This window comes from Acartia tonsa, chromosome 9 (assembly GCF_053477335.1).
Source record: "Acartia tonsa isolate MP-2025a chromosome 9, ASM5347733v1, whole genome shotgun sequence".
NCBI lineage: Eukaryota > Metazoa > Arthropoda > Copepoda > Calanoida > Acartiidae > Acartia > Acartia tonsa.
Window position 1 is genome coordinate 17,410,067 of NC_137268.1, and position 26,888 is coordinate 17,436,954.

Below are 26,888 nucleotides of genomic sequence, written 5' to 3' on the forward strand. Positions count from 1 at the left end.
GGCCACTGGTCCTGTTCCAGGCGCAACCAGCTTGGACCTTCCTGGTATGTAGATCCAGGTTGTACATCCTCAATCGTGCACAAACCACGCGTCGCCAGGTCGGCGATGTTGTGCTGGGTTGGAACCCATCTCCAATCTTCAGGGCTCGTCAACTGTTGTATCTCGGAAACACGATGACTGTTAAAAACATTTAACATAACACTGTCACTGGATAGCTGAGCTAGGGCGCAGCTGCTATCACTAAAAAACACCTTGCCAGAAATGTTGAAAGGTAGAGCTCTGGCAACAGTATCCACAAGCCTTGCCAAAATTAGACAACTAAGCATTTCTAACCTTGGAATAGACTCAATCTTCACTGGTGCGACACGTGACTTGGCGCAACACAAAACTACATCATATCCTCCAGGAACTGGCCATCTCAGGTAGGTGATGGCTGCATAGGCCTGGTTAGATGCATCGCAGAAACCAACAAGCATTGGAAGCCCCAATGGCTTATCAGGAACCATCGAACGTCTGAACGACACATTTCCAAGTGCCGAACGGTCCTGGAGGCTGGACACGAGCTCCGACCTCAACTCTCCAGGTATAACATCATCCCAGTTACATCCATGTATGCAAACTGAGCGCAAACAAAGCTTGGATTTAAGCAGCAATGGCGCTGCTAGACCCATTGGGTCATAAAGTTGTTGCACAATTCTCCAAACTTCACGTTTAGTTATCAACTCAGGTAGACTTCTCCAGAGATCCTCCAGGTCCAGATCCTCTAGTAACTTTCTACCCTTAATCTTCTCGCCGTGGTTGGCTCTGACAGGTAGGAACAACTTATCCTGTTTAGGGTCCCATACAAGGCCCAGAACTTTTACACTGTCAACATCATCTCCAGAATAAACAACAGATTTAAACTTGAAATTGCCAGGTGCAATCATATCTTCCAGCTCTTGGACCAGCTGGACAGCTTCAGGTTTGCTGTTATGACCGCTCAAACAGTCATCCACGTAAGTACAAGTCTCCAATTTGACCGATGGAGGATCTTGATACAAAATAAATTCAGAACTGAGTGGTTGCTGAACATCTCTCCACACATCCTGCTGGGCTACAACGTCACAACCTCTAATCTTCTCAGATCCATAAACATCTTGAACATCCTGCTGGGAACGTCCACCAAAAATACGACCAGTGAGTCTGAGGGCGGTCACGGCCATATCTCCAGCCAAGGCCTCACCAAAGTTGATGGTTTTGGTAAGGTAGACCTCTGGCTCTCCATCAACTGTATCAGCGAAAAAAACACGTTTCAGCTGAGAATCTTCATAGGTAGCTAATAATGAATTATAGAACTTCTGAATATCAGCCACGAATGCACACTTATAACTTCTGAACCGGATAAGATTGTGCATCAGAGTATATAATGGAACTGGGCCATCCATCATAATACTATTGAGGCTTAGCCCCTTGCAGCAGAGGCTAGAATTAGCGCATATCCTCAACGGCGTGGAAATAGACTCTTTATATGCGCAGACTAGGCTCGAATAATACACGGGCTTAGTATAAGCTAGGTCTTCTGGCGAAGCTTTCTGATATACTCCACGAGACACAGCTTCTTGAAACACTTGGCAGAAGGTGCTGTATTCACCTTTTTTAATCATTCTCTGCCGGTCACGTAAGCAGATCTTATAGGCCTGCTCTGAATTGTAAAATAACACACTTGGCGGCTGCTTGTAGGGATATGAGGCCGTCCAAATATGGTTTTCAAGATCTAATGTCAGACCTTCTTCAATCAGCTGCCGCTTACGCACGTCCAAGGCGGACTGCCCGGCGGCTATGGCGGCGCAATGACGGCAGTTCTTACAACCGCTGCACATTGATGGCGGCTGTATTCCCAAACTCTCAGTACTCAGGAACTCCATCTTGCTGACCTCCAACTTCACAGCTTTACAGGCGACAGGATTAGCAACAGTCCTGCCATCTGCAGACACAACTAAATAGCCTGTACCAAATAAGCTTCTGTACAGTCTAGAGTCACCAACCATTTTATCTGCACACGGGAACATAGCTGGTGTTAAATGGCCGATTAAAACATCAATCTTGCCGTCGACCATAGAAAAATTATCAGGCTTCATGTTGAAAATGTCGGCGGCGGCTGTAGGATCAATAGAACGCAACCCTTCTTCAGTACCAATGCTGGGCACTACCGCCGCCTCCAGAATATGTGAATTCTGGTTGCGGTCAACCAAACAAATCTTGACTGTAGGACATGCTTGGCTCTTTCCATCTGCCAGAGAAATAGTAGCTGTGCGACCAGTTGATGGCAACTCTAACTTCTTGGCAATACTTCTAGAAATCAACGTCAAATTTGCTCCACTGTCCCACATGGCATTGACGGTGACTTGACGTTTGTCAGCCGCCAACGCCGGGACCTGCTGCAACATCAGCATAAAATTGTTCTTGCTAAACAATTGTGATTCATACACTGCCGCAACTTGTCCACTAGAAACCGATTCATGTAATAATGAATTATGAGGCTGGTTGCAACTGTCAATGGTACAGCTGCCAAGCTTATCGGCTCTGGGACAATCGGCCACCCGATGCCCTTTTTGTAAGCAGAGCAAACAGGCGCCTATCTTCTTGATGAAGACTTTGCGTTCAGGAACAGACATATCCCTAAACTTGGAGCACTTAAACAACAGGTGATCAGAGTTACAACCTTCCGACGGGCAAGGCTGTTTCTTCTTGGTCTTAGCTGGAGACCCAGGTTTACCAACGGCTGTAGCTGCGGCCGCAGGATTACCTTTCTTCTTGGAGGGGGTGTCTACATCGATTGAACACCTCATCAAAATGGCGCCACGCTGCTCCTCTATAATCTTCAACAGCTTAGGAATATTTGGGGTATCCATCGAGCCCAACGCCAGGTTGAGCTTGTCCTGGAAATCACGTGGCAACTTTTTGGATAACATTTCCAAAAGAATAATGGTCAACCACTGGCTTGTGGTGACTTCCTCATCATCATCATCCTTAGTCAGCTGCTCGAGCTGGCTAACTGCACCACCAAACTCTGCTAAGACTGTCACAATCTGGTTGGAGTCCGACGGTTTAGGCTTCTTCTCCCATTGGTTGAAAAGGCAGAGCATCTGACGTGTTTTGGACTTAAAACGTGCGTCGAGGTAAGCCCATTGAGATTCATGTGATTGAATCTGAATTAACTGAAGTCTCAACTCTTTATTTTTGCAGACCTTTTCACTGCTCAACAATAACTGTAAATATGACGGGTCCTGTCCTACGGTAAGCTTTTTAAAATTGTCCTTGAAACTTACGTAGGCTGACTCTGAGCCGTCAAAGCTTGGAAGAAGACGTTCGTCGACACGATTCATATATCCTGGCGTGAACATAGAACCGGTGCCGAACTGTGGTGTGCCAAACGGCGACACAAATGGCGATGCTGTCGAAGCACCCGCCGTCGTTGTAGGCGGCTTCACAGGTTCAAGCTTAACCTCGGCCAGCCGTTTCATCAAAGCAGACAAAGTGTTTATAATTGGTTCTGGTAAGGGAAAGTATGACCCTTTAATAACTTTCACAATCTTTATGCAACGATCATATAGTTCAGCCTTATGGTCAGGCAAATTATCACCAACTAAATCAACAACACTTTGAATGTCACTGAGCTCCTCCATAGCATCTAGAGCATCTTTCAGAGCGTTATAATCCTTTTGCACAGTAATTATATTAGAATAAATGTCACTAAACTCCTCAAGCTCTTGGATTCTCACACCAAGCTTGCTAAAACCGACCATAATGCTATCGAATGTCTCGAACTTGTCATGGACAAGGATTGACTCCTTAGTGAAATGTCTAACATCAAGCTCTGAAGATTCACTGACCAACTTCATCACTTTATTTAGTTCACTGGTTAGGGCCTCGACGGCTGGGCGCAGCCGTAGTCCCAGTTGAGCGCCTTTATTCTTTTTAGGACCCATGATTGTCACAATAATTAACTGTACTGATTACGATTATAATAGTGTGTGGTAAGGTATCACAACCAACACATTCACAAAACTTCACAGATATTTTCTTAGCCGCATCTGTTCTGTCTCGTTTTCATTGTTTCGGTACGCATGCCTTGCCGTACACGAAATCTTAATCTCCAAGCCCTCCGAATGACCAACATGTGAATGTTTACAAATGTGTATTTATTACCATGAAAACGGTGAATCTAAAACAAAAATATAAAAATTAATTACATAGTATTAATGGTTTATTATTTTTGTATATCGAGGTTGCGTGATTTCAATTTAATTAAAAATATAAATTTTCTAAAAAACTTTAAATTGGCACGAAACATATTTAATAGCATCAGAAATTGATAATTTTAGATTCAAATGATCAATAAAATTAAGGAAAATATTCGTATGTCAAAAGTTAGCAGTTAAATGGTCTATTTGTTGAAAAATTAATGTTTTAAATTTCTTCGTAAAAATATACCATACTACACTTATTATTAAGAATTAAGATAAATTCTTACCACATTATGATGTCAAACTAAGCAGGAAGGCTTATTTGAGATCTTCCACGGATTAGAGCGCATGTATATCCATCCAATACATTATTTTTATTCACGTAGCTCTTCACATGGGAATCAACAAGGAAAAAATGTGCGCGCCTTTGTTTGTTTACAAGCGAAGCGCGGAGATAGTTAGGAATGCCGCGTAACACACTCATTCTCTGGTATAAGGAAAAGGGAATTAATGGGTTCGAACTTGCCAGGGAATACAAGAAAATCATTCCAACACAGTTTTCATGCCGTAAGAATAAGGTTAGGATAATTATTTTAAAAGGGAAAATAGGGGCATACAATAGCATAAAACCAACCCAAAGTGTAAATTTAGATATTAAATGGCCAAAAAAAAACATCCAAGAAACTAAGTGGAAGCTTTCTAAAAATAAAGAACTCAATCGGATCAGTAAGATCTTATGGGATTAACAAAACAACTTTTTAATATATAATAGAAATGTACAGTCTTTTTTTTATTTACAATAATGCTTATATACCCTGTCAAACCTGGAAGAACTACGTTGACACGCAATTTTGATTGTATATGTCCCCAATGTTTTATTTTGTTAACTTTAACATATTATTGAGATGGCATTATAAGAGCAAATATGGCTAAAATTAGGTACATCATTACCATAATAAACCTCTACTTACTAAATATCGCTATTCCAATAATGCCATAAGGACTACTGTCTTAAGTTGATTCAATAACAGCAAAATAATTTGACAGGGTAAGCTGGATGAAAATATAGAAAGGAAATGGAGTGTTCTCTATTTGGTTTCCTTGGTCCGATACTTAAATATTTCAATTCGGGGATCAATAGGATTTTTCATTACAGGGATCATAATAAATAAGGCAAAGACTGATAATACACAAAATTACACCTTCTAGAAGGCTGAAATTAGTGAAACTTTTAGAAACTTATAAATAAATATATAAAAAATAGAATTGGTAAATTTTTATTGTTAATTTAATGATCGAACTCTGATTTATTAGCGGATTTTCAACTGCACCATGAAGCGCGAATTTTTGTTCTTCAATTCTGCACATTCAGAGAAAGTTTTTGTATTCTGATAGACAAATGATAAAACAGGACGTATAAAGATATAAATCAGATTCCAGATGTATTAAGAAATGCCCAAACGATCCAAGTTTACATTTGGCAATTCCCCTTGAATAGTAAGTGGACTTCAAACACAAACATTGATGCTTATTTTATGTTTTGGTTAGTCAAAAGTTAGCAAAGCCCTCATGGACAAGCGTCCGTAAGGTATAAAGATACGTTTGTGTTAAAGCTCCCTCTAATGGGGTAGAAGCATTTTTGTTGAAATGATTTATAGGAGAGGGGGGGGGGGTTAATGGTCTACTTGTCGATTCAAAGGAATATACCAAATACTTGTCAATTTAATTTTTTTGATTTTGTGCGTTTTGGCACAGAAAATTTCTTCCATTAAAATTGCAAGGTTGCAATATTTCCCATTTAGAGCCGTTTTTAAGGTATTATTTAACGATGGAATCGCATTATTATACAATACTAGCTCTAGAACAATCTAAACTGTGATTCTTTAGTATGGAATTACCGCAAGAATCGCCTCGATTGACTGATTTCATTTTAATTAAAAATTTCGTTTTCTTGGCCATTTAATTTTAAAATTTTGATTAAAAGGGCTAATTTCCTCTGAAGAAATCGCCGACAAACAATTTGTGTAACAGAGAAGGGTAAAACGATATAAAATCTAGAATCAGATTTTTTTCATGTGCTATATTCTTTCCTTAAACCATAGTTAAAAAGGCAAAAAAATTATTTTACATTTTATTCCATTTTTCTTAACACAGTAATAGTGTCTGACTGATTATGACGTAACAAAAAAAATTAGCCAATGAGAGGCCACTATAAATTTTACCATTGGTCAATAACGGCCTCTCATTGGCTAATTTTTTTTTGTTACGTCATAATCAGTCCGACACTAGTACTGTGTTCATTTTTTTGGATTGTACAAAATTTGAAATGCCCATGTTAGACGTCCTCATTGTATATTTTATGCATAGTTGTGTGATGTATAGTCCCTTTCTTCCTGATTTTAAGAGCAATACATGTATTTTATAGTTTAGCACTTTAGTTCTGGTATCCACGGTTTCGGAGCAAGTCATTGCTCTGCAACAGGATACGAACATAAAGTGAACAGTTGTCTTAATATTAATGTTATTATTGTATATTAACCTTGTATTGAATTAATACACTTTATAAGAATATTTAGCTGTTTGTTCTTGCTATTACTATACGTCATTTTGGCGCAGTAGTGTAGTACGAATCTACGGCTCAGATTTTCTTTTAATTGTATTATTTCTTTGCTTTAGTTTTGTTCAGGAATTTTTGGACGCCATGAAGGTGGACATTGATTATTACAAGAAGTTGTCCCCGGCGGAGAAGGAGGAGTATATGCTCCAATTGTTGGCCTCGCTGCAGGGTGATATTCATTCCAATGGGGATAAGCTGGATAATCTTACTGGAAGGATGGCGCCGCTGGAGGCAAAAGTTCAGGAATTGACGGATAATGTTGATACTAATGTTGCTGCGGTTACTGGACTGGCTACTCGGATGGACGATTTGGAAGATCGTCTTAATAAGGTGGTGAAGCCTAGTGTTGATAATGATATCAAAACTGAGGATGTGACCGTTGAGAATGAGTTTATGACTGGCCAGCAGCGAATTCTTGAAAAGATTGCCCAGCAGAATAGTTTGAATGACCAGCAGAATGGTTCAAATACCCAGCAGAATGGGTCGAATAACCAGCAGAATACCCAGCAGAATGGGTCGAATAACCAGCAGAATGGTTTAAATATCTCTATGCCGTGGCAGAGAACGGCTGGTGGATCTGGAGGATTTGGAGGATCAGAAGAGAAGCCTAAATTGTTTGCTGGTGGTTCTCGACCTATTTTTGGTGGTATGCAAGGAAATGAAGATAAGATCATAAAACTTTGGGAATTGTCTAGAGTTGATGCTGTGGATAATATCTATAATGGAGTTCTCATGTGGTGGCCAGCCCTTTCTGAGGTTGATGCGGTGGATTTTAATACGCTCAATTTTTTTGAAGCCGGTCTGAGTGATTCGCAGGTTAGTTGGTGTAAATCTCTTGTTTATGTACCAGATAGATCTCTGTATGTTTCGCAGGGGGAGGAGAATGTGCATAGGTACAATGAAACGTGTGCTAAACTTGATGATCAGTTCAGAAAAAATGCGCCTGAATTTGCAGTTGACGATGATGTGATTTTCTTTGATGATTATTTGGAGAGATTTTGGATGACTACTAGACGTTATCATATGACTAATCATCAAGTGTGTAAGGAAATTTTGTTTGATAAATGTGTGGGTGTAAGAACCGCTTGTGGTTATACACTAAAACCTGCTGATATGGAGAATAGACAATTAACATTAAAGGGGTATTTGTGTAAGATGCGGGAGACATTTTTACCGCCCGACATGAAAAATGTGTGTAAAGATGCGTATTTGAGTGTTAAGCAACATGAGAATGATAAGATTGATGCATTTTTTGATAAGATACTATCTTTCTGGAAACGTGCGTATCCGAAACCAACTGATGATATGTTTATGGATTTCTATTCTCAAGTGTGTAATGTGGTTTTGTCTCCACTTTTGGCTAATCAGATGCGTCAATTTGCATTGGATTTGGAACGTGACGGACAAGTGCGAATGATAACGAAGTTTCGGACAGAGTTAATAGTTAAAGCACAATTGATTGTTAAAGGGTTACAATTTAATCAAATTTCAGGGTCAATGGCTAGAGGATGTACAACAAACCAGATGGCTTTGGCTAAGACGATGGTTGGTGGCGTTGGTTCCAAGTCAAATCCTGTAACTATTGATCAGGTTAGTGATGAAGATAATTTGTCATTTGAAATAAATCAATGTGAAATTGATTTAGCTGATGAATTTGGTGGACCAGCTGAACTTATTCCTTTAATTGGCGCAATTCAAGGTGGATTTATTTGTTATTATTGCAACAAAAAGGGTCACATGATGAGGGATTGTTTTGATATTAGAGATAAAAAGTTGCCTAATCCTAAAGGAAAATACTTTTTGCGGTGGGGAAACAAGCCTTTTGTTCCTTATAAGACGGGGCAAAAGAGTTTTAAAAAGAATGAAAATAGTATGGATAAAAAGAAATTGGTTGGTGAAATTGAAGGAGAGGTGAAAGAAGGGGAAGACACGAAGGAAGTGGCACATGTCGATGGTCTAGGGGCAAGCGATTATGAAGACGATCTTGTAGCGGAAGTCGAAGCATGGAATAATGCTATTATAGATGACATTTTATGGTTTTAATGTTTTGAATGTATTATAATCATAAAACCTTATTTCATTTTCTACTTGTTACGCGGCATTGTTTTGATTTATGCGCATTGTAAATAAACAACAACAAAACAAAATTAATGGTAAAGAGTGAACGAAGCAACTCTAATTTTGTGATAATTTATTTTGATGATTTATTTTGAATTATGAAAAAATAACATATTGTTTATAAGCCTATATGAAATTATGAGATTATGTTATAATGGAAATCAATAATTAATTTATTTTGATTATGTTTTGTTGAAATTCATTTTTGTTTCAGACTGTTGTGGAGTCTAACAGAGATAAGAATAATAAAAAAGTGAAAATGAAAAACGAATTAGGAATACAATTTTGTAAAATTGCTATTGAAAAATATTAAATTGAATTTTAAATTGAATTAAATTTGATAAAAATATGAAATTAGATATTTGAAAAGTATTAAATTTTGATGAAATGTGGAAAATTGTTTTTAAAGATGAGTCAGTTATTGTGATTTAAAGTATTCGATTTTAAAACAATTATATTGCGATTTAGAGATGTTGATTCAACAAAATTTTTAATGAAGTTTAGAATTTCATGAAGCAAAATTGTTATAATGCATTAGATATAATCGTGGAGAAGTCTCTTTCTATGAAGGAAGGGAGGGGCTGTCTCTCGGAGCTGGTATGCACAAATATGGTGGAGCTGTCTCTTTTGTTGGAAGAGAAAGGGGGAGTGAACATATTTGCAACGAATATTGCACTACCTCTCAGAGTTGGTATGCGCAGATATGGGGGAGCTGTCTCTTTTGTTTGAGAGAGAGGGGGAGTGACCATATTTGCAAAGAAATTTGCACTGTCTCTCGGAGCTGGTATGCGCAATATGGGGCGGTGTATAGAGGTAGCTGAAATGATTATCGAGCGTGGAGCGCGCCATGCGCAGAAAGTTGGGCTGCGCAGAGAAGCAAAGCTGCGCAAGAAAGTGCTCTCAGGTATTGAGATATATAGTTAGTTGAATTTCGACTTTTAAACCTTTTATACATCTTAGTTTAATCTGACAATAATAGTTTTGTTAGGTAATATTTTATTGAATTTCAAAAAATTGAACTTATGGTATTTGGAAAGATTAATCTGCTTGATGATTGATAATGTTTGATCATGTCATATTTCTTAATACAACTTCTTTTATTGTGTTACAAGTTATTGGTTCAGTGAAACATTTATTTATGGCATCTAAAATCATTGTATTTATTTTAGATTGGCTGAGAAAGGTGTTTTTTTGGTGATTGGGAGATACTGTCATCATTATTTATTTGATGGTGAGTTGTTATGATTTGATGTTGTTACCATTTGATTACCATTATATATATTGCTGTTCGAAAAACAGTCTTGTAAATTTGTTATATATATTAATATCAATATTAATTCTTATGTACAGTGATTTTCCATCAATTGGCATCTAAAATTTTGTAATATTTTAGATTGTGGATTAACAGTTTGTGGAGTTTCTGTTGGCCGGAGAATTTCTGTTGTTGATTGTGGATTAGGAGATATTTTTGGACGTTTCTGTTGGTGGATGAAATATTGTCGGTGAGTGAATTGTTTTATTCAGTTTTTTTGTTATTTGTTGTAGACAGATAGATAATTATTTGATAGACCATTGGATAGTTACAACCTCATAACTGTTGGTGTGGGTTAGATAGCTGTTTTATAAGTTTCATGAAGATTCTGAGATGGCGGCTGGAGCGGCTGAAGTCTATGTTCCAACAAAGATTGGTGGCATGGAAATCCTGACTTTAATTGATAGCGGCAATGCAAGAGGCTGCCTGATATCTCAAGTGCTGGCTAGAAAGCTTGATTGTGTGATTGAAGAGACGGATTCGAGAGCCACAGGCGTGCAGGGTTCCAGCATCAAGATTGATGGTGTTGTTCGGAATGTTGAATTTCAGATTGGAGGTCACAGTTTTCAAGAAGATTGTTTTGTTATTTCCGGCATGACTGTACCTATGAACCTAGGCAGTTATTGGCTGAATAAAAATAACGTGAAGACGATATTTGCCAAAGACGGCAACAGGATTGAGATGCATGGGATCAGTGTGAATTTAGTAGCTAAGCGGAAAATTGTAGTGAAGAATTTGGTTCATACAGTTTTGGAGAAAATGGAGAAAGCAAGAACTAAGAAACCTGAGGTGAATGTAGCTGAGTTACAAGACCAAAAATGGATTTGTTCATTGAAAAATCGAATAGAAATTCCTGCATTGAGTACAGTGGTGGTAGAAGTTTCAACTAAAGGAAATATGCCTGAAGGACAGTTATGTTATATAGCTCCTAGACAAGGTTACTGTAGCCGAAACAACTTGTTGATAAACGAAGGAATTACTGAAGTGGGAAAGAACGGTAAAATTATGACTAAAATCACAAATTTTGAAACTGTTATGAAATCTGTTCCTGCTGGTACTTTGGTTGGAAATTTGTTTGTGGCGGAGAAGATAGCAATGCTGCAAGAGAACAGGGTTAAAGAAGATGTGTCAACAACATTAAAGAAGATTCGTTTTATTAAAGATAAATTGAAGTTGGATAAAGTTCCGTTTTTAAAGGATAATGTTTCTTTGAAAGGAAGGATAGTTGGGTTGTTTTTAAAGAACTTCAAGGCATTATCGATTGATCCTACGGATATTGGATCTTGTACTTTGGAGGAGTATGATATTCAGTTGGTTCCTGGAGCTCAGCCTTTCAAGAATAGGATGATTAGACTCAATCCTCATCATGCAGAAAAACTAAAAGAACAGATTGATTTATGGTTGGAGACAGATGTGATAGAAGAATGTAATTCACCGTTTAATTCTGGAATTTTTGCTGTTAAAAAGAAAGTTGGAAATACTAACGAGGTGAAAGTCCGTTTTGTGCTGGACTACCGCTCATTAAATGAGATAACTGAGAAGATCTGTTACCCTTTGCCTAACATTGGTGAGCTGTTTGACAAACTTGGAGGAAAGAAGATTTTTACGTCTATTGACCTAACTTCAGCATATAATTCAATGCATTTGAAGGAATCTGTCAGGAAATATACAGCATTTTGTTCTAATGGACGGCAATATTGCTTCAAGAGGCTTCCGTTTGGATTGACCAATGCTCCAAGTGCATTTGTAAAGTTGATGGATAGAGTAATGGATTTGAGTCCTGAATTGAGGGCATTTTGCCTAGTTTACCTGGACGATGTTCTTGTATATAGTATGAATGTGGAGGAACATCTGGAACATTTGAATATTCTACTACGAACATTCTGTGAAGCAGGCCTCAAGATTAATCTTGGAAAATGTACATTGTTTGCAGAGGAAGTGAAATTTCTGGGTCATATTATAAATGAAGAAGGCATATTTATGGACAAAGCATATATTGAAAAGATTAAGAATTGGCCAGTACCTGAAACAGGTAAAGATATTCAAAGATTTACTGGTTTCATAAATTATTATGGTTCATATTTCAAGAATTTTTCTGATATTACAGCACCATTGAACAAATTTAGAAACAGTAGTAAAATAGAATGGGATGAAAAAAGTATGGAAGCTTTTACAAAGACTAGAGAATTGTTCTGTGATGAAATAAGTAAATCGTTCCCGGATTGGAGAATGGAGGCTGAACCATTTGTGTTGGATACAGATTGGTCATCTACAGCTATGTCAGCGGTGTTAAGTCAAAAACAAAATGGACAAGAGAAGATGATATCGTGTTGGTCACGTGTTTGTTCAACTCATGAAGCCAATTATGCAGCACATAAAGGAGAATTATGTGCATTAGTAAATGCTGTTGAAAGATTTGAATGTTATTTGAGACACAAGAAGTTTATAGTGAGGACTGATTCAGCTGCACTGAAACATCTATCTACTTGGAGGCAGAACGGATATTTTGTTGGTCTCACCATAAGGTGGATAAATTTTTTATCCACCTTCAGTTATGAGGTTGTACATAGGCAGGGCAAGATGCATACTAATGTTGATATATTGTCACGTACTACATTAAAGGATAGTAAAGATAGGATATCTAAATTATCGACAGACGAACAAGGAGAGTTAATATTAGATACTGTATATCAATTGGAAGATCCTAAATTATGTCTTATTGCAGGAATTGGAGCAGAGACGGCCAGTCAAATATCATCCAGATTGAAGGCGAGAGAATTTAGTCGTAGCCTGGAGAAGGATCCTGTTTTAGTTGAGGTGAGGAAATTTATTGTAAATAATGTCAAACCTACGTCCAGAGAATTGTCTCAAATGCCTTATCGTGGTAAACAAATATTAAGATTTTTTGAACATCTGAGTTATAAGGATGGTTTAATTATCTTGACTTCACCTATGCGACTTCAGAAAGAATTTCAATTTATTGAACGGGTAGTGGTACCTATTGGAATGTACAATAAAGTTTTCTTGTTAGCTCATGCAGATGTTACAGCGGGGCATAGGGGTTATTTGGAAACTTTGAGCAGGATTAATCGTCACTTCATTGTTCCCTATGTATCTAAATATGTAGCGGCGGCAGTTGCAAATTGTGTCATTTGTTTAAATAGACGTAAAAAACCTAAACATAATCATAATATAGAATTTTCTCCTTTGGCTGGGGAAGCTATGGCAGAGTTGGCCATAGATGCTTTAGGTCCTTTGAATGAGTGTGAATATAATGGAGTCATTTGTAAGCACATTTTAATAGTAGTTGACAGTTGTACTAGATATGTGTGGTTGTTTGCTATTGAGGATGTTAAAGCTGAAACAATTATTGAATGTCTGAAATTTAATTTATTTTCTGTTTGGGGACTCTGCGAGCGAATTAGGACTGACAATGCACAAAGCTTCAAATCAAAAGTTTTTAGGGAAGTTTGTTTAAGGTTGGGAATTGAACAAATTTTTATCCCTCCAAGATCAGCAAATTCGAATTACAGTGAAAGATACAACCAATCGGTGTATTCGTTTCTTAAGACTGATTTACGTTTTCAAGATGGTGATTGGGCTTATAAACTTAAAGCTACACAATTTTGTATGAACACTTCTTTCAATCGGAGGTTAGGGTGTTCCCCATATTTTAAGATGTTCCTAAGAAACCCTAAGCTGCCACTTGACTCATTTGACCCGTTAACACGCTCGAAAATTAAACATATGAATTTTTCAGAGTTATTGGAGTGCCTTGACAAGAATTGGAGGACTGGACAAGAAAGAACTGAGAAGTATTTGCAGGTAGAAAATACAGAAAGGATAGGTAGGCCGGTAGCTATAAATTCCTATTGTTACATTTTTTATGACGTCACAACGATTGGTGTAGCTCGTAAACTCTGCTCGTTATGGGTGGGTCCGTGTTTAGTGACAAAAGCAATTTCTGATAGTTTATTCGAGGTTCAGCCTCTTGAAAAGTGTAGATTGAAAGATAAAGGGGTGAGAATTGTACCAAGAGATAAAATATATGTTATTGAGAGTACTTTAGACTTGACTCCAGATGAAAAAATTGACTTAGTTATTACAGATGAATGTTTCTCTGTGGATAATACCTTGAAAGTAAACTATGACTTTCCCAATACTTTGAGAAATTTAACTTGTTCAGGCGTTTCTGAAGAGGAGAATAGTTGTGGCGCTAGTTCAGAGGTGGTTGGAAGGCGGAAGGATGGACAGGTAACACCAGAATTTTTGGAGAAATCTTTTTTGGGTGTTGGGTTGTCACAGCAAAGGTCAAATGTATCTCAGAATAATGAAACTTTAAATGATTTAGTTGAGGATCTTAGTGATACTTTGGAAAGTACTCATATTTCTGATAGTGTAGATTCAAATGATATGACTGACAAAACTAAGTTAGACTCTACATATTCTACTATTAGTAAGGATAGTGTTTTTCATGGGGATTATGCCTCTGATAATAGCTTAGTAGACAACAGTTTGGGTGTAGAGGATGTTAACATGGAATCTGCTAGAGAGTTAGAGTCTCGGATGAGTATTTTAGAGGACACTTTTCCAAAATTGCAAAGTAAAATTGTAAACTTGGAACAACGAAGGGGAAGTGTTAAACGAGGTAGAGATGTTGAGGAGGATGAATTAGATAGATCGTTAGATAATGCAAAATTGCAAAAAATGTCTGAGACTATTCCTGTGAAGGGTCGTCCTAAAGGTTCTACAAATGAAATGCAATTACAAAAATTAGAAGAGGATAGACAAAACAGAGAAAAGGACAGATTAGAACGTTATTCAGTAGCCGATGTAGTAACTAGGAACCTCGCAAAATTGATTAAAAAATAATATTTGTAATAATTTGTATAATATTTGCAGGAGAAGAGATTACCACGAGAACCGTAGAGAGCGTGATGACAAGAGAGGAAGCGGCGGTGGTGATAGACATCGTGGAGATCGTGGAGATCGTGGAGATCGTGGAGATCGTGGTATGCGCAAGAGGTCACCGGACGCTTGTAGTTCAAAGAGTGGACGTGTTGGACCAGTACCTGTGAAGAAATCCAAGGATGAAAGAGGAGTCAGGTACTTGGATATTTTGTTATTTGTTGTTGTGATGCAGTTTTATTGTTTGATTGTTGTTGGTGGTATGTATACGTCACAGGATCCACGGTTAGCAGCTTATGATTGTTCTCAAATAAGTAATGTTGAACTTAGATCAGCTGCCTGTTTGCATGATAGGATGGAACCGGTCAGATCTGTGGAATTGTTGGGGTTAGCAGAAACCGATTTTATATTGTCAGAAGCTATTAGTTGTGAGGTTAGACTAAAATTGGAGCGCTGGTTTTGCGGTACCGCGAGTCATGTGCACGTACTAGACGTGCCACATGAAAAACAGGTAGAGTTGAGTATGGACGAATGTAGGAGGGTTTTTCATTCTGGCAAGTATCAGCATGATGGAATTAGTTTTAAAGTAAATATAGATTTGCCAACTGTTCACAGTTTCACAGTTAATGGAACATTGTCACCTTTTTGGGATGTTGGTGGTGAAAATATTCAATGCAAGACCCTGGGAATATACGCGCACAATATGTGGTTCAATTTAGGTTTTGCTGTTGGGACTTTGCATATTTTAGTAAAAAATACACCCGTTTTGATCAAGGGAAATGTTGTTATGGATTATGATAAAAAGACGATTGTGGCGAATTTTGAAGATAATCATTTGTGGGCAACATCAACTTCTCCATATTTTCCGTATGTAGTACGAAAACCGGCCAGTAATTTTAAGGTAGTTTTTCAAGATACATTCAATTTAACTACTTGGAATGAACAACTTTTTGTTTCTAACTTGGAAAGGAATATTTTAGTTAAAATTATGGGAACAGAGAAACTTACTTTGCAGCATCTGGATTTCAACATTTTTGTAACAGAATTAGAGGGTATCAAGTTTTTAGAGGAACCGAAGGCGGCTGTTAGAAGTTATTTTGGGGATTTGTTAAAACAGGAAGCTAGATTTGATTTGAATGCTATGTTTTTGGCTAGTAGAGAAAGAAACGAGAGGATGATGGACCTTTTTAGTATTTCTAGATGTGCTCAAACAGAAGTTAGGTCAAATGTACAGATGCATCATGGGTTCAGAATTATATACCTGGGAGAAATTGCTAAGTATGAAAAGTGTACAGCGGTTGAAATTCCAGTAAAGTTAGGTGTGGATTATGGATGTGCAGTAGGACACTTAATGGTGGATTATAAAGGTGAAACAGTTGGAATACAAGAATATAGTAGAATGATTGTAGCAGTAGAGGATATAAACTTGTTAAATTGTTCGCAAAGTCCGGTATTTTTGAAGTTGACAGCTAATTTGTTCCTTGGGAATCAGGGGCAGGGACTCGAACTTTTGCATATTGCCAATGAAAAATCAGAACACGTGGGACAAAAGATTTTTCTGAACGATGAAAAGGTGTTTATTGCTGATTTTAATAAGACTATTAAATATCAGGGATTAGAGGATTTTGAGGATTTTAATGGACAAGCTTCTAAATTGGATTTTGTTGATCATAAGTTGTCATTTTTTGAACAGGTTACAGGTCCTTGGTTTGGTCTAGAACATTTGTTCAAAGATATATTACCATTGTTTGCCAAGTTTGTTTTGATTGTGTTAATGTTGTTGTTAGGTATAATTCCTATGTTGATATTGTTGTATTGTTGTTGTTCATGGTGTCATAAAAAAAGGTTTACTGAGGAGGAATTTAATGCTAGATCTTAAATTTTTTATGCTGAAATTTAATTATATTGTATTTTTTTGCAGTTTGGTTACGGCGGCAACAATGAATCAAAAGTTATTGAGCAATGAAGAAGATGGTCGCCACAAACAATCTGCCAATGAAGGAAATCAAGTCAAACCTGGTCTACCAGTATCTGCATTGATCAGCAACTCTGCATCCCGGCTGGTGTTGGTAATGTCGCGCGTTGAGCTGCCCACGTTGAGTGTGGGCAGGGCGACAAGGAACATATTTTTGAGCAGTGAAGACATGCCACTGGCAGATTTAGCTCGTCTTATTGATAATGAACCAAGGTTTAAGTTGAATTTGATAAACATGTTATCAGTGCAGTTGGAGATGGGAAGATGCATCCACTCCATAGACTGGCCTGTGGACAGGATCCCTGTCTTTACCAGCCAGAATTCAAGATACCTCAACCTGATGGCGGCTGGTGAGCATTCTAAAGCTATAAATAAAAAGTTGGCATGGAACGAGACAACTAGTCTGAATAAGTTGAGTGCGACCATATTTCTCTCTAAGCTTGTTTGCGAAAATTTACCAAGTTTGGTATTGCTTGCTAAGATTGAATACCTGGATGGAGATGAGAGAAAAAGCTGTCAAACGTTGGGCGAATTGTTACCCATAATCAAACATATGGGGGAACTTGAGGATTGGCTTCAACTTTCAAAAATTGACGTCATACCTGCAGATGGCAGAATGAGCCTTCAGACGGTGTTGAGAACGGTGGTGGGTAATAGCGTTGATCCGAGGTTGAAGACGCAGGTTGTGTCAGCTGTCCGGCTCCTGGCACATTGGAAAGATGTCGTGAATAAAGTAAGCTTTATTCTGAAGCAAATGCCATCCACAACTTTGTTAGAGTTACAGAAAGATTGGCTTGATGGAAAGTCTGAACAGGATTTGAGTGCTAAAGTGTTTATTGACTCCATTCAGGTGAATGAATACATGAACTTATCAGTCTACATTCCACGTATTATAAACGTGAATTCGGTGAGTCTAATCACCAGTGGAGAGATGCCTGCTGAGATACGTTATGTTAGATTGGATGGTCAAAGAGACATAATTGATAACCTGGTGAGTGCCACATATGCAGGTAGTCTGATGAATGATAAAGTAGACGCAAGAATTTTGACCTGGCAAATGCAGATGCGCTGTAAGCGTCTTCGTCCGACTCTAGCCAAGCAGATATTGTTATGTGATCCAAATACCACTTTGGAGAATGTAGTGAAGGAAATCAAATTGGAGTTGGATGGAAACGTTTATACAAATTTGTTGACAACAAATATTGAATGGAAGTTTAATCCTGAACACAAAGTAAATGAGTGGTTCGAGGGTGATTTCAAATTGGTTACTCGGTTTGGGGATCCTGCTTGTGTTCAGATGGATCAGCCCTTAAATCCGAACATTCCTGTTTGTTTGGACCTTGAAATGTCAAATCAGCAATGGCGTGTTGATGAACAAGTGAGGGAGGAAATGAGGTTGGAACACACGCCTGGAATATTGATGATGCTGGATAAATTTGGAGAAGAGGTTAGTCGTAAGCATCAAAAGATTCTGGATAATCAGGAGGAGGTTGATACCGTTGCAACCTCGATTTCGGTTGCGGTCAATAACGGATTTGAAAGATGTCTTCATATGCTTGGTGATACTGAGGCAATATTTTATTTTATTTTATGTATTTAATATTTGTTGAGGCAGTAGTAGTCTCAAAAAAAAGTTTAAAATTCATGTTTCATATTAATGCTCTATAATACCATGCTTAAATCTGATGGTTATATGTTAACCAATGTTATTTTTATATCATGTATTTATGATAACTATGTAATTAATGCATTAGGTGTAAATCAATGCATTCTTCAATGATTATATGTTAATCAATGTTTTTTTCTTAAAGAAAATATTAAAAAAGAAAAAAAAACACATAAAGAAAAAAGGAAAATATAAAAAAAAACACAAAAGAGTTCTAAGGAACCAAAATAAATAAAAAAATGCATACGAAGTGTTTAAAGATCTGGAATAAAAATATAAAAAAAAAATAAAAAAATATGGCAGGTGTCATACCAGATCCACTATTATCTATTTTGTAAGCGTTCAACGCTACTTATAATATCTATGATAATTAACATGTAAAAACCTATTGTTATACTTAATCTGTAATATTACAGTTTGAAACCGAGGTTCATGTTTAAGTCAGGGAGAAATGTGATGTATAGTCCCTTTCTTCCTGATTTTAAGAGCAATACATGTATTTTATAGTTTAGCACTTTAGTTCTGGTATCCACGGTTTCGGAGCAAGTCATTGCTCTGCAACAGGATACGAACATAAAGTGAACAGTTGTCTTAATATTAATGTTATTATTGTATATTAACCTTGTATTGAATTAATACACTTTATAAGAATATTTAGCTGTTTGTTCTTGCTATTACTATACGTCAGTTGACCAAAGCGGAGGGGGGGGGGGGTGTAAAGGGTTTGCCCCCCTCAAACTTTGAGACTCCTCATTTTACCCCTCTCAAAAAAAGCTTAGACGTTATTTCTCATATGCCCTACAGAGTAACAGAGCTACTAAAAAAAAATTTACTCAAACTGTAAAGTAAAAAGAGTTCAATGACTTTGTTCTTTCCATTTTTTAATTATATAAAATTTAATTTTGTAACACACAAAAATTGCTTATTTTGGTTTCACGCTTAATTATATTAAAACCTAAATATAGATAATTTCTTTTTTTCTACAATTTTATGCCTTTTTACGTAGCAATACACATCTAAGTACAATATTCCTCAATTCAATTTAAATTCAAATGTCTTTTAAATCAAAGACAAAATTTTTTTTTCAAATGGTGAAAATCGAATAATTTTTTGTAGTTGTTAAGTATGGGATTTTCTTTGATGCTATGTAAGATAGGCGTCTGAATTTTTAAAAAGTAGATACCCATACACTTGATACATATTTAGACATATAACAACATTGATGGTCAAACTGCTTTTTAGCTGTTGTATATGTGCTCTGTGAACATAGTCATCCTTGTTTTTTTTTTAAAAATTTCAATAAGCAATATAAAGAGAAAACCAATTTTGATAAATAGGGTCTACATATTTTTTGGTCTGTTTGCTTTTACTAACAATTATCAGACATTTTTGGTTTTACAGCTTAAGAGTTTTGATGTCTCTTTGTCTAAGAATATTTATTGTTAATTTTTTCAAAGATTTTTTATGTTAATAAATTTTCTATAAATCAAAATGCAACAGGATTTTTACTTTTTGTGTTCGTAGTTTGTTTTAAATTATTCAAACAAGAATGTTAGAATTCATTGTTTCTTTTTAAAATTAAAAGGTAACACTATAAAAAGAATTATGTTATATTATTGCTTTTTTTTAGGCTCATTTTTATATCAATTAGCAATTTGTTGACTATAAAGTATAAATGTATTTCAAGTCGGTTGATTATATTGCATATGCATCTAATAATTATTGTTACTCTTTTGATATAAATATTACTAATAAACTATAAATCCATACAATATTAATTATATTTTTTTTTATGTTGTAACAGTTTATAAATAATAGGAACGTTCTAGGCCAAGACATTCCCTCTACTATTGATGTCTTACATAACAGCATTTTAACGTCTTTAGTATGATATAATGTTTTCTAAACTCGAAACCAACACGTTACCAATTACACTAATACCGCGAGTATATAGCTAATAATATAACAGTTGTGCTCCCTCTGAAGAGGTTAAGAACAATGTCTACTGTCAGAAAGCACGACGGGAAACAGATTTATTTGACAAATCGGGAAATTCATTCGCAAGTCTCATAATAATTCATTGCTTCAAAGTTATCATACAATATAGCGAATCTGTCAAACGGTTTGAGCTCTATTAAAGTCATAATTTCATTATTAAAATAGCCGTAAATTATCAATTATTGACAAAATGTCTTTATGTAAAATTAACAGATTTACCCCTCTTATCCTACTATTTGCTGTTTATAAAACCTTAACACATTGCTGTAACGTATGAACACCGTGTATATGTCTTATTAGGTAACACGGCATTTTATCATTTGCTTAGCTCAAGTCATATACTTTCAAACCCTTCATATTTTACCTGAAGAAAAAAAAACTATTTACTTACAATATTTTCAATAGACCATAAAAATCGGATTATCCGTTCGAATGTCCGTCTGTGGGAAAAATGGGATTTATTCGGTTGATATTTAAGATTTTTTATTGAAGATTCTAGACTATTACTTATTTACTTATTAATCCGTCAGTCCGATCGAAAAGAAAAAAGCTCGCTGGGTATTTCTATAAAGTTCGATTTATTCTTTGCTCTTTCCGGATATTATCATCCTTGTCTTATATAAATATGCTATAAATGGGACCTTAACGGATTAATATTTTTGAGAAACCATTAAACGTCTCACCATTTTTTTTACTTTTATGGATTGAAGCCTTAAACTTGAACTCATCTTGTAGCAGATTGTTTGAAAACTGTTTCAGCCAGGGATCTTAGGGGATAAGACAATGGAAATTAAATTGGTGTTCATCCCAAATGAGGATAATCAAAATTACCTTTTATGTAGATTAATATTATTAGTTTAAAATGCTTGATACCAATAGTATAAATAAACCAATTAAAATATTTAAAGTCCTAAACTTTTTTAACACAACTACAAAATTTAGAAGCAAAATATTTTTCTAATAGATGTTTATTCACCATTTTTAGCAGTTATTGCATTTAAACACTTAAATTTTCGATCCTTGGTGTAAAAAAAACAGAATGACACGGTGAATTTAACAGATAAACTTGTGAGCTAAAAATGGTCCGTTCCTTTTTTTAACATCTTCAATTTTGGAATGTTTTAGTACGTGTTGTCATCTTTCTCTATATTTTAGTTGTTGGTCTAACCAATTTGGGGACTTTTATTAAATTATGATTGGTTGGTACATTAAGGCAAGTGTTTCAACAATTAATTGTTATCTACATAAGGGTTAATTTTGTGTATCATCATTGAGGATGAATATTGTATATATATTTATTGAACATTGCCTTATCTATTTAGATCCCTGTTTGCTAATTGCAACATTGCTTAAACACAATTTCTTCGGCAAAAAACAAGGACGGTAATATTTTAAGCCAAAACACAAACCAGAAGTTACGCTAACTTTTTATTTTCCGTTTAGGTTCTTTATTGCACTTCGGTTTCTGTTTTATCATTTTCACACTGAACATATTGCATAAGTGTAACAATATTTATTGAGATGCTTTGGATCTATATTGCATTACAGCAATGAAAAAAGGAGGTACTTGGAAAAGAAACATGAATATACATTCAATAATAAAAGTAAGAGAATGTTTGTGTGTCTGTTTATCTGTGTAAAGCAAAGGATCGCAATAACCTCTAAACTGACATCGTTTTCTTTTTAGTAAAGCTTCTTATGTATGTCTAGGGAAGGTTTATAAATATTTTGAGGAGACAATAAACCCCCCTCACTGAAAAAAAGCACATTGACTATCCCTTATCCTGCGTAAAGATTGTTTAAACATTATATTGCCTCATTTCCTAACTCATAGGCATAAGTAATTAGCGGGGCAAGGACAATGGATATATTATTACTTGGATCTAACATCACATTTTCATGTACTCTTATAACATTATACTTGCAGTTGGATAAAATATTGATCCCTCTTTACCCCATAACCTCCCCTCCCACTTAATAAACGAACTAATAAACAAATATGTTCCATGTTTGCAAGCTAACTTGACGACAAATTTCCCATGTCATAATATCCACGTATATTCTACATCCATTGCAAGGACAAATTTCAACAAAAATTAACAGGATAGTCAAAGATTGAAGTACTTTGAAAGTATATTTTATCTTAAAAATCACTATTCTGCCACAAGCTTTTCTGGCAGTCCACAATAAACCAAGTTGTATAAGCTGAATTTTTAACCAATAAATAAATTGACACTAATTTTACAGGAGCTGCTTTTAATTGGAGGAAAAGATAGTTTTTCATGAGATAAATATCTTTTATATCCCCTAAGAAACATACAAATGATAAAGCGCTTTGGAATAAACAGTAGTAGATCACAGTAATTCATCCCAAATGTATATACACCAAATAATCCTAATTTAGATTACATTTAGTGGTTGAAACGTTTAGACACTCAACTTAATGAACCAATCAATACAAAATCACTAAAAGTCCCCAAAGTTGTTAAGCCAAAGAATAAGAAAACTTTGTTATACAACTTTGGGGACTAGTGTAATGAACAGCCCAATGTCCCCTCCCTACCTGTATTAAAAACCATCAAGTTACCAAGTTGGGTATACTGCAAGGTCAAGTAATGCCTATTATAAAATAATTTAATGCATCTAATAGTTTTCTTTTGAAAAACTTGTTAAAGCATATCAAAGCTTTTAAAACATTATAACTAAACATTAAATTATTAATCAGGGCTCGGCAGCTGCGCCTTAGCCGCCTCTAATCAGCAGATAAATCAATAGTATAATATTTGAAATTCATCTGGATGTATAAACAAGAGTTCTTAATAAGGATTTTTTTCGTTCAGTAAAATGTTAAGTAACTAAACAGGTTTAAATTTGCGGCTTATACGCAACTGCCGAACTTTGATATTAATTCTATCTTTACAACGAACTAAATTATTTAATTTGTAAATTTTGGATATATATATTAGAAAAGTTATAATATTAAATACTAATACTTACATGTCATTTTTAGAATAGCGTTATATGGTATATGATTTATGTTAGTTCTCCATTAATAAAAGCTTCACATAAGTCTCGAGTTGGTTTTAGGCTATATAATTTTAAATTTAAGTCTAGGAATAGGTTTATGCTATTTTTCTGATTTCTTTACCTTTTTGAACACGGAGCTCCTAGGTGCTAGGGGCGCAGCCGCTAGTTCAACATAAAAAAAATCTATTTTTATCCTATAATCATATAATCCTTCAAAAAATTTTACCCCCCTCAAAATAAAAAGCTTGGACGCCCCTGCCTATAATAATTTGTTTTTGATAACATTTGTCCTATTCTGATTGTAGAACGGTTTAATAATCACCCAGGCAGTTAAGAATTTCAAATAAGTGATATGGGGTAATTCTATAATACAGCAAATTTGATAAAAGTAATTGTTTATACATATACTCTAGGTATACTTATCTTCAATGCGTTTTAATATTTATTTATTAGTAAATTAATATAATTATCTATTCAATGAACAAAAGATCTTATTGTCTATATCTCATTTTATAAAAATATTCTGATATTTTTGCTTAAATACTAAAACACCTAATTTGTAAGCAAGGGGTTTGGAATAAAGACAAGTATTCTTTAAAAGATTGATATAACAATTGATATATTATTACTTGGATATTACACCAGTTTTTCATGTTCTCTAATAAAGCGATACTCGCTGTTGGCTAAAATAACAATATCCCCCAAATTTTCTCCCTTTACTCCATCCCCTCCCCTTCTACTGGATGAACGATCTGACCAATAAATTAGTTCCATGTTAGTTACCTAAACTGACGACAATTTCCTCTGTCATAATATCCACGCACATTCTATATCCATTTAAACAGCACAAAACTAAATTGGTTCAGAACTTTCCCCCTCCGTGGAACAGCTATCAAATAACTTGGTTATTTAATATTTTGATTGATAACATCTATAATGGGTTATAGTAGGCATACATTATTACATTATATATTACTTGTGGATGTTCTGAATTCCAATTAGGAGAGAAGGGTAGAAAAATAGTATAAAACCGTCCTATGGCTTACATAAAAAGATAAGATGCTTCTCTGAAATAGAGAATCGGTTTGGATTTTATCGATATCTTAAGCTACAGACAAAGATAATATTAATTAATATAATAGGATAATATTACATTGATATTAAGTTTGAAAATAAGGATTTTCTTCAAAATTCAACTCATATACAAACAAAATTTGAATTTATGCCCTGAAGCATTTTATCTCTTATCTTAATCTAAAAATTAAGCCATACAGACACTTTTTTGCCCATTTAAATAATTCTTATATGACCATTTGATATTTGGAAATACGGAAGAAAGAAAAAATAATAGCTCTTTCCAAGGATAAAGTTAAAGCAGTGTGACATCTCAATATCATGCTAGACAATCAAAGTTAGGGATAGGACAATGGACAATAAATTGATTTAGAACCCCAATTATAAAAAAACTATATTAACCCTTCTGTAAGTTGAAATAATAGGTGGAAAAGTTTCTACACTGCACTGCTTGTTTGTTCTAAATGTTCTTGATTTAACCTAAATTATTTACATTTTCTGAGTAGCTGCAAAATTTAAATCTTTTCCTTTATTTCATCTCCTAAAGGACTATACCATCTGGTAAAATCCTGTGCACGCGACCCATCTTATCATGCATATATCATACAGTATATCACGATATAGAAAAGTATGTATCTATCTTTTTACAGGGATCTAAAGGGCGATAAATTGATGTACATCCCCAATGATGATACACAAAATTATCCCTTCTGTGGATTATGATTAGTAGTTGACACATTTGGACACACAACTTAATGAACCAACCAATAGAATTTTAAAAAAGTCACCAAAGTTATTAAGCAAACGAATAAGAAAACGTTATTATAAAACTTTGGGGACTAGTGTAATAAACATGTCAATGTCCCCTCTCTCCTTGATTTTTATATCTTTACATTTATATGTATATAAGTATGTATACACAACAAAAGAACGTGATATGAATGTGTTGTAGCCCAGAGAATTAAGGAATAAGTTTATTTACAAAATAATCATACATAAAGACCTTTATTATGGAATTTCTATGCTCCTGGAGAAAAGAGAAGGTTGCTGGGTAGCTTTTGCTCCTTATTTTGCTTAGTTTTAAATCTATAACATCTAGAAGCAAAAAAGATCAATAATTTATTCAGACTGACTGACAGACAGATAAAGAAAGGAAAGATAAGCTATATAAAATAGCTATTTTGTGTTCAAATTAAATTTTCTATGACAAAATTTCTTTTAGTTAAATATCTTCTCAATTTTCTTATCCACTTCTCTCAACTATTGGGCAAAGGGGGTCAATTTTCACACTTTAAAGCTTTGATAGAGTGATCAGTCTTAAGCTGGGCAACAAAAACATGTTAAGCAGTATTTTATTCAAAGTTTTTTAGGAAGTAGTTCAATTTGTTATCATAGAATATAATCTTTTTATTAGATTAGAAAAATACAGTATAAATGATCGATCTTGGATATAATTTTTACATCAATATCAGATACTTTTGTCTGCGAGTTCTAAATATTGGTTAAGGTATTCTTCCTACTCGTGTTATTAATGTCAAGTGTCTGACTTAGCAGCTGTAGTAATCATTCTTATTCATAGTTTTGAAAAATTTTGATACTGGACTCAAACCTATTACCTACATGATGCCTTTATCTACTTTTCATCTACTCTGAATATAATAGACTAGATGATAAGAACTGGCTAAATATTTAATCAAAATTCAGTACAAGAATTAAATTCATATAATGTAAGGCTAGTGTTTCATAATTTCCGCGCAAGTATAAAATCAACAGAAATTGCGTCCTGCCCAATCCCTTATGGAACACTCAAATTAAGTAAAAAAAATAACTCGAAGGAAAATAAGGAAACTATGATTATCAATCAATTAGATTACTCAAAAAGCACCGCTTAATTTTTCATATTTGTTTCCATTTAAAGGGGAGTGTGGGAAGAAAGGGGAATTAAAGTGGGTTAATTAAAAGTTAAA

The 26,888-nt window shown here is 35.2% G+C and overlaps 3 protein-coding genes across 4 annotated transcripts in view; 2 read left to right on the forward strand and 1 right to left on the reverse strand.

The window, feature by feature from the left end:
• Positions 1-26,888, reverse strand: part of LOC145327636 (glutaminyl-peptide cyclotransferase-like) — a 526,230-nt gene that overhangs the window by 298,555 nt on the left and 200,787 nt on the right. The window lies entirely within an intron of this gene.
• Positions 6,595-14,079, forward strand: LOC145328339 (uncharacterized). 2 transcript variants are annotated; one of them, XR_013882424.1, is made up of 5 exons: positions 6,595-7,659; positions 8,336-8,433; positions 9,176-10,463; positions 12,999-13,090; positions 14,034-14,079. XR_013882424.1 is itself a non-coding variant. In XM_080171969.1 (2 exons), exons 1-2 carry the CDS (start codon positions 6,928-6,930, stop codon positions 8,420-8,422), a joined length of 819 nt encoding a protein of 272 aa, XP_080028095.1. In that variant the 5' UTR covers positions 6,595-6,927; the 3' UTR covers positions 8,423-8,743. The 2 variants fall into 2 exon arrangements, 1 of the variants encoding a protein (XP_080028095.1); XM_080171969.1 differs by lacking the exons at positions 9,176-10,463; positions 12,999-13,090; positions 14,034-14,079 and having other exon boundaries at positions 8,336-8,743.
• LOC145328342 (uncharacterized) lies at positions 10,607-19,404 on the forward strand. The gene is made up of 6 exons (XM_080171971.1): positions 10,607-10,829; positions 11,490-14,098; positions 14,460-14,527; positions 15,176-15,379; positions 17,103-18,726; positions 19,330-19,404. Exons 1-6 carry the CDS (start codon positions 10,607-10,609, stop codon positions 19,402-19,404), a joined length of 4,803 nt encoding a protein of 1,600 aa, XP_080028097.1.